Here is a 7,843-nt window from a genome sequence, read left to right as displayed (position 1 = left end):
ACTGCTTTGAGACTTTTCCTGCCTTCCCCTGGCGCACTCACCCACTGACAGCGTAACAGAGGCAGAGCAGAAGCACTGCTGATTAACGCTGTGGGTGTCTTCTCTAAGAAGTTATTCCCATCAACAGCCAATGCCTCCCCTGCACCAGGCCCAGCATGTGGCACGAGTAGGCTCACAGCTCCAAGGGGCAGCCACCAAAAAGACCCAGGTCTACGCAGGCAGTAACCTCCACGACCGCTAATTCTGCCGGGGGCTGAGCCACAGGGTCTTGTTGCCACAGAGAGACAAGAGCGCTAGGTTTTTTGATTTTTTTTTTTTTTTTACCCCATTTTAATAAGTACAGAAGATCAGCCAGGGCAGGCTGGGATAGTCAGGTCCCAGTCTCGACTTCCACCACTTCTGCCACTGCTCCGAAGCCCACCCCCTCCTGGATGATGACCACATCACTTGGTGAGCCCTCGTCCTGGACTATAATGCATTTGTCCTCATGCTCGGAGATGGTGATTTCAATGACGTCCTTTGGTGATGGCAAATGCCCAGCGTGCCTCCCGTGTGCCTGAGGATCTGGGGGGCTCCCTTGAGACTGGTAAGTAGCAATGCAGTGACCACTGGCTGCGATCAGCAGCTCAGCCTCGTTTGCTGGCCCTGGCACCTCCACCATGAGCAAGGTGGGTTCTGCCGCAACCTCCTCCTGGTGGCCCTTCCTCTGAGTCCTTTTCCTTGCTACCTGGGGTAGGTCCACAGCAAGCGAGGCCACTCCAGCGGCGAGTTCCTCAGGGTCCTTTCCCACCTTGTGGGTGAGCACGTGGCGCGCGAGGCTCTGGGGAAGGCTGTAGCCCATGCCACAGAGCTCGCATTTGTAGGGCTTGTCAGCTAGGTGGGATTTTTGGTGGCGCCGCAGCTTTGTGGCCAGGGTATAGGACTTGCCGCACTGCTCGCAGCGGAAAGGGCGCTCGCCTGTGTGCAAGCGCTCGTGGGCACGCAGCGTGTGGGGATCCCGCAGTGCCTTGCCGCAGACGGTGCACAGGTGGGCCTCACCCGTGTGGGAGATGAGATGGCGCCGCAGCTCTGGCAGCTTGGGGAAGGCGTCGCCGCAGAAGCGGCACTTGTAGGGCTTCTCGCCCGTGTGCAGCCGGAGGTGCTCACGCAGGTTGCTCTGCTGTCGGAAGTCCTTGCCGCAGTGGGGACAGGCGTAAGGGCGCTCTCCCGTGTGCAGGCGCATGTGGTTGCGCAAGGAGCCGGGGTTGGCCAGGTGACGTCCACATATGGCACACTGGCATCCCTTGGGACCAGCTGGGCCAGTCCCAGTGGCCAGGTGGATCTTCCTGTGAATGCGGAGAGAGGGCCGGCGTGCAAAGGCCTTGCCACACTGCTCGCAGGAGAAGGGGCGCTGGCCAGTGTGCAGGACCCGGTGCTCCTGCAAGTCTCGCTTGGTGCGGTAAGCCTTGTCGCACTGGGGGCACTGGAAAGGCCGCACACCCCGGTGGGCCAACACGTGGGCCTTGAAGCTCTCCTCCGAACTATAGCTCTTCCCACACTCTGTGCACAGGAAGGGCTTGTGGCCAGCATGGACAAAGCGGTGCTTCTTGAGGTGGCAGAGCTGCAGGAAGGCTTTGCCACACTCCCCGCAGCGGTACCTGCGCTTGACCATCTCCTTTTGGGACAGAGCTTTTGGTGGGGGGCCTGGGCTGCCAGAACGACCCTCCACCAGCTCCATATACTCCTCCTGCCCCTCAGGCCCCTCCAGTGGGCCCTTTCCCCCATGCTCTGGGGGTGCCAGCTTGGAGTCTTTGGAAGCTTTGCTCTCTTTCTCGCAAGTCTCTACACTCTCTCCTTCAGAAGGACTGGGCTGCTGGGATTCCAGCCCAGCTGTCCTGCCACCGCAGTCCTGCAGGCACTTCTGGAGCTGGCTGGCCAGAGCATGCACCTTGGATGGCTTGCCAACCAAGCGAGCACTGAGTCGAACCCTGCTTGTGGGTGACAACAGATCCAGGTCTCCTGGCCATGCCTCTTTATGCCCCATCTCCACTTTTTCTGCTGCAGATCCGGGATCCACACCCTCATCCAATTCTTCCTTGCACCTGCCATTGGCCTTAATGGTTGAGATGGTCTCGAGGTGCTGATTCTCAGTCCTCAGCACCTTGGCTTGCCATGGCTCATGGTTGGAAGGTGTGCTCTCTTGTTCTTGCAGCCTGTGGAAATGTTTGGTGGCCAGTCTGGTAACCTCAGCAGGGACGTCAAGGACTGTGGTTTCATCAGCTGCTACCTTCGAGACATCGGGATCCCCTGCACAAACACAAAAGCGTGGCGGGTGAATTAATGCTGGCTGTTGTTATATGACACGATTGCCGCTGGATCAGAGAAACGTGAACCTCGGAGACAGGTGCTCTGCTATCCAGTAATCCTGGGGCTCCGGCATGAAAACCGTTACTTTTATGACCTTTTTTTCTTTTGAACTGGGGAAGATGGGGGGAATCTCAGTTCTCCCACCGCAGACAGTACCCATGCCGCATTTCTAGTATTTCACAGGCGGTATTTCCAGGAGGTATCATCGCCACCGGCGTAAAACAGGGCGGCATGCTCCCTTCTCGCCTGGTAGCTCTTACAAGCGATGCAAGGTCAGGACGGCACTCTGGAGGGGCTGCGGGGCGAACAGGCCAGCGCAGGGGCGCCGGGCGCAGCCGAAGGCCCCGGGTCACCAGCACCCCAGGCCCGGGCAGGCCCGGCCGCTCATGTCACCCGGGCTGGGACGCGCGTCCCCGGCGCGGCACCTACCTGCCAGGGGCTCCGCCGCCGTCCCGCCGGGAGAGGCCCCGTCCCCCTGCACCGCCGCCTCCGCCTCCGCGGCGCCCGCCGGCCGCCCCCTCGGCCCGGCCTCCCGCGGCGCCGCTATCCCCTCGCCTCCGTCCGGCCGCCGCTCCTCCGCCGCGGCCCCGCGGGCCTCCTCGGGCCAGTAGAGCAGCTCCGCGCCCGCCGCGATGGGCCGCCGCGCCCGCAGCTGCAGCCGGCCGCCCGCCCAGCCCAGCGCCACGTTGGCCTCCGCCTCCTTCGGGCTCCGCTGCACCAGGCTGCAAGGCACGGCCACAGCGTCGGCCGCGGGCACGGCCGCCCGCCCCGCCGCCCCCCCGCCCCCCCGGTACTCACCTCCTCCAGCCCGGCCCCGCCGCCGCCGCCGCCTCCCCCCGGGCCCCGCCGGGCGGCCCCAGGAGCGCCCCGGCCGGCAGGGCCCGACCCACGCACCACACGCCCGTGCCCCGCGCCCGGGACAGCGACGGCCCCAGCGCCAGCCCGGGCGGCAGGCTCCGCAGCGCCGGGCAGGCGGCGCCGGGCGGCTCCGCGGGACCCGGCCCGAGGCCGCGGGCCGGGGCCGGGCCGGGGCGCTCCATGGCGGCGGAACGCTGCGAGGCGGCGGCGGGCGCGCCCGGACGGCGTCCGGCGGCGGGGCGGGGCGGGGCGGCGTTCCCCTGGCGACGGGCCGCGCTTCCGGCGGGCGGCGGATGCCGGCGGGGGGTTGCGGGCGGGCGGGCCGGGCGGCGGCGGCAGGTACCGGCGGCGGGCGGGGCGCGGTGCCCGGGGGGGCGCAGCCGGGCGCTTCGTGCGGCAGCGGGGCCCGGGGCGGGCCGCGGGGTGCACGGCGGCCTGTCCCGGCGCTGCCGGGGCGGGGCGGGGAAGGGGCCCGGCGGCGGGGCTGAGGCGGAGCGGGCGGGCCGGGGCTGGGCCCAGAGCCCCGATCCCGCTGCCCGGGTGCTGCCGAGCCCGGGGGGCGCCGCGCTCGCCCGGTGCGAGGAGGCGGCTGTTTCTGCGGGCAGCGCCGAGGCCGGCTCCTCCCTGCCGCCCCGCGGGAGGCTGCGCGGGGCGCGGCGGGAAGAGCCCGTCCGGTAAAGCGCCGCGGGCACCGGCGGGCATTGCGGTCCCGGCACCTGGGCGGGGAGAACGGGGGCCGCGGGGTCTGAGTCGCTTCTTTGGTGCTGGCGGTGTAGCCGGGGCCGGGGCCGGGCCGGATCGGGCCCTAGCCCCCGCCTCGGGCCTGGCCCGTCCCCAGCGGCGGGCGCTGGCCGGCGGCTGCGGAAGGCGGTGTGGGGTGCTGCGGTGGGGTGGGGGTGACTTGCCCTCCCTCCTGGTGCCTAACAGCAAAGGCTGCTAAATGTGCCTCCGTTACGCAGTTGGCACGTAGTGCGGGAACTCGGGGTTTTCTTTTAACAGTGTAAATAGCAAATCTTTGAGTCTCTTACTCGAATCTTGGAGTTGGCTCTGGGTTGTCGCGGGAGCTCGGTCTAAAGGGAATGGGAGAGAACCAGACGTATGGTGGGGAGGAGGAGGAGGGGGCTGCGCGTGCCCCCGTTTCCTCAGACGCTCCCCGTGCCATGGGTGGATCCTGCGCGGCACTGATAGCAGCCTCTGTACTTTGTGCCAGAGCTCCCAGAGAGGAAGCTGAGCCCCGCGCTTTTGCTCTCAGACCCTGCAGAGAACCACTAAGAGAAGGGCGATTGCTAGCTGGGATGGATTTCCAGCGGGCATGGAGGTGGCCTTCAGCAGAGGGTTTGAGATGACTGGGGAACGAAAACCGCTCATTTAAAAAGCAGTGACAATAATGACGGGCCAAAGAGCTTCCCCAAGCAATAGCGTGTCTGTCCTGAGTTAGTTGGTCATGGTGTGCCAGACAAAGCCGGTCTGGCTCACGACCCTTCGGTTTGGCTCACGACCCATCACTACCCTACCCGTACTGGGGTAGTGATGCTCTCGGTGGCATCATCGGTCTTGATGTGAGGAAAGGCTTGGGCTGGGCTTTCTCAGCGAGTCTCAGTCCTGGGGCTCATTCACGCGAGTGAGGACTTTGAAGGTCCGCTGCTGAGTAGCTGCTTCCTTTTTTTGCAACATGCTTGACATTAAGACCATAGCAAAATGCAGGGACATGGTTGATGTGTACAGAAAAACAGACACTTGTGCAAGTGAAACGAAACTTGGAGGAGGTGCATATGGCAGCAGAATCAGGAAAATAAAACAGTCACCCCGGAATTGGGATTCCTTTGGGTCTGAGCATTGCTTGTTAATCGGGCAGGGAAGAAGAGGCCACTTGGCTTTTGTAATTCTTTATTGTGTGTAAGTACAGGTCCAGGGCGTGGTAATACATGCATGGACATATTTTGATGTGTAGATTCACTTCTGAATTAATAGTACATCTGGAAGAAAAACAGGAAAAGGAAACTGCCGAGTAGGTGCAGCTTAGAAATAAATGATGGAAAAGTAGTGAAACTGGAATTGCAGAAAAAAATAGTCTGTGTGAACAGCAGCTACCAAGACCTCATAGATAAAAGTGAACTGTCTTCCTTGGGTAGATTCTGGTGGGATCTTGTATAAAGAGTCTTCATCTCTACAATTACCTGAAAGGGGGTTGCGGTGAGGTGGGTGTTGGTCTCTTCTCCCAAGTGACGAGTGACAGGACAAGAGGGAATGGCCTCAAGTTGTGCCAGGGGAGGTTCAGGCTGGGTATTAGGAAAAATTTCTTTACTGAGAGGTAAGACACTGGAATAAACTGCCCAGGGAAGTGGTAGAGTCACCATCACTGGAGGTGTTCAAGGAATGTGTGGACGTGGCATTGTGGGACATGGTTTAATGGGCATGGTGGGGTTGGTTGATGGTTGCATTTGATGATCTTACAGGCCTTTTCCAACCTTAGTGATTCTGTGATCTCAGAACTGGTGTGAAAATTGTGTTTTAAAGGGCTGAGGTTTCTCTCCTTCAACAGAACGTGCTGTTCTACAGCACATATCTCTATTACCAAGAAAGCAGATTTTTATTAGACAGCAGGTGTTCAGGTCAACCAGTGGAGGTGCAGAAAACATACTTAAATGCTTGGAAAAGTGGAAACAGTTGGCTCTTTAGAGCCTGGCAGTAAGTAAATGCTTCTGATGTCAAGTGGGATTCTTTAGTTTTTAAATGTCTGACTAGGCTTTTTACTTTTTAAATCTAGTTACGCCTTTTTTCTTACCTTTCGATTGGCTGTACAGGGTGTATCACTTGCGCCTTGTCATGACATCTATCTAAAACAAGCGGGGCTCTTAAATTGTGTTATGTCTGGTGAAATGCTGTTTTTTGACAACCGTTTCACCCCTATGCTGATACCGGATGGACTTTCTGTTTGATGACAGGTCCTGCTGATGGGTCATTTTTGAGTACACAGGGCAAAATCTCATGCCGTACACAGCTGCACTGTCAGGAAGTAAAATGTATAAACCCTTATGCTAAGATCCCCAAGCAATTTCTTACATCCTAACGCCAGGTCTCTCCTTCTCAGCGCCTGCTAGTTCCCAGGCATTTAGAGGATTATATTCCTCTAAACTGTTCTAGGGTTACCTGGTGTGAAATCCTGTGCTTTTGTCTTTTGCACTGTTGGGAAGGGGCTGGGGAAAATTCTGCAAAAGCCTTCAAGAGCTCTGTGGGAGCTGCAGTCTGGGTCACAAGAAGGACCTGAAATCTAAGAGGTCTTCTGCTCTGGATCCTCCCTCCATTAACATTTCTGCCATGGAGCACTAAGCTAGAGCCAAGGAATGGAGCTGCCTGGCTGTGAAAAGCATGTGGAGGCAGCTGGGGAGTCTGGTCTGCCATTCCAAGGGGTAAGGAAGGTTTTGGCAAGAGCACTACCCACTGGGCTCTTTTTCCAGTGTGGAACTGTAAGGATCCTACTAACGACTTCCTTCTTCCACACGGTGCCACCCTAGGATTAATTTTATGCCTAAGGGGAAATCCCCTGTGCTGTCTAGTAACCAACTCTTCTGCCTCTGATCAAGCGCTGCACCTTGACTGTGAAGCCAAGTCGTGATCTGTGTCGGGACAAGTGGGGATGCTTGGATGCTGACCCTATGGTAGCACCACCACTGCTCTGTGGGAGGATTTGGATTTGGTCCCTAAGTGCTTCAGGACCTCACTTTGGGGAAACTGTTGCTACTGGGCATCCCCAAGAATCTCCCATGAAAGGCATCTCAGCAGATGGCAGCAGTTGAACGATGGCAGCAGTTGAACATCCTTCCTCAGTGCCCACTGGGGCCGGAAAGTCCCTGGGAGCTGGGAATGCTGAGGGGCTGCCCTGGGGAGCTGTGGATCCTTCCTCAGCGTGAGGTGCTGGGTTGTGGGGCTGCTGAGCTGCAGTGGGGGATGCTTTAAGCACACTGACTCATAGGAGTTGGTGCCGGGCGTTACCATAGAAATCGAATCTGCTCGGGGTGGGGAGTCCTTGTCCCTTGGCTCCGCTGCTGCGTGGTTCCAGCATGAGCTCAGGGTGCAAGGGAACCTGATTTCTTCGAGATCAGAGGAGGTCAGACAGCTCTCGCGGCCCTCACCGGAGGGCAGGGAATAATTTTGCTTGGGTCTCTGCTTGGCCGCAGTGGTCAGACCCTGTCCATTTGCTGTGCTGTCTTGGTAATTCGCTGCCCGTATATGTCTTGCTCTTTCAAATTTCAGGAAACTTATTTCATTTAGCTTAGAAATAGCTCCCAGCCCTTTGGGAGCCCCAGAGAGGTGAAAACTGTTTGTAAACTGGTGAGGAGCAGATGAGGGAGGACAGGAAGTAATAAGTGTGGAGTGATCCAGAGGGAGGGGACGAACGCTGAATATCCCATTTCATGTACTCTCAAAACGCGTTCCCAAGCGTGGTCACGAGTGTTGCCCTGAGCATGGATGTGATGCCTTTCCAGTGCTCAGTCTCTCACGGTTTCTGTATCTCTGTGCTCTGTACGCTCTGTGCTGTTTCGTCATCTTCTCTGAATAAATAGACGCATTCAAGCTCGCGGGACGGAAGATGCAAGACATCGTTGTCCCCCTTCATTCTGCTAAAGGAAATAACTTT

The 7,843-nt window shown here is 59.0% G+C and overlaps 1 protein-coding gene across 1 annotated transcript; it reads right to left on the bottom strand.

Annotated features, from left to right (window-relative positions):
* Positions 1 to 355: 355 nt before the first annotated feature.
* On the bottom strand, positions 356 to 3,386 carry ZNF408 (zinc finger protein 408). Its single transcript, XM_059819925.1, has 4 exons — positions 3,241 to 3,386; positions 2,876 to 3,068; positions 2,776 to 2,821; positions 356 to 2,286 (listed from the first exon to the last, which is right to left on the bottom strand). The coding sequence occupies exons 1-4, from the start codon at positions 3,384 to 3,386 to the stop codon at positions 371 to 373; spliced, it is 2,301 nt and encodes a 766-aa protein (XP_059675908.1). The 3' UTR covers positions 356 to 370.
* Between the last annotated feature and the right edge of the window lie 4,457 nt (positions 3,387 to 7,843).

This window comes from Gavia stellata, chromosome 7, assembly GCF_030936135.1.
Source record: "Gavia stellata isolate bGavSte3 chromosome 7, bGavSte3.hap2, whole genome shotgun sequence".
Classification (NCBI taxonomy): Eukaryota; Metazoa; Chordata; class Aves; order Gaviiformes; family Gaviidae; genus Gavia; species Gavia stellata.
The sequence above is the reverse complement of the archived record's forward strand: the minus strand, read 5'-3'. Positions and strand labels throughout refer to the sequence as shown.

Coding starts and splice junctions, on each gene's coding strand:
- ZNF408 (XM_059819925.1), bottom strand. CDS start 3,386: ATGGAGCGCCCCGGCCCGGCCCCGGCCCGCGGCCTCGGGCCGGGTCCC. Junction 3,069..3,240: donor GCGCGGGGCACGGGCGTGTG/GTGCGTGGGTCG, acceptor CGTGCCTTGCAG/CCTGGTGCAGCGGAGCCCGA. Junction 2,822..2,875: donor GGATAGCGGCGCCGCGGGAG/GCCGGGCCGAGG, acceptor GCGGCGGTGCAG/GGGGACGGGGCCTCTCCCGG.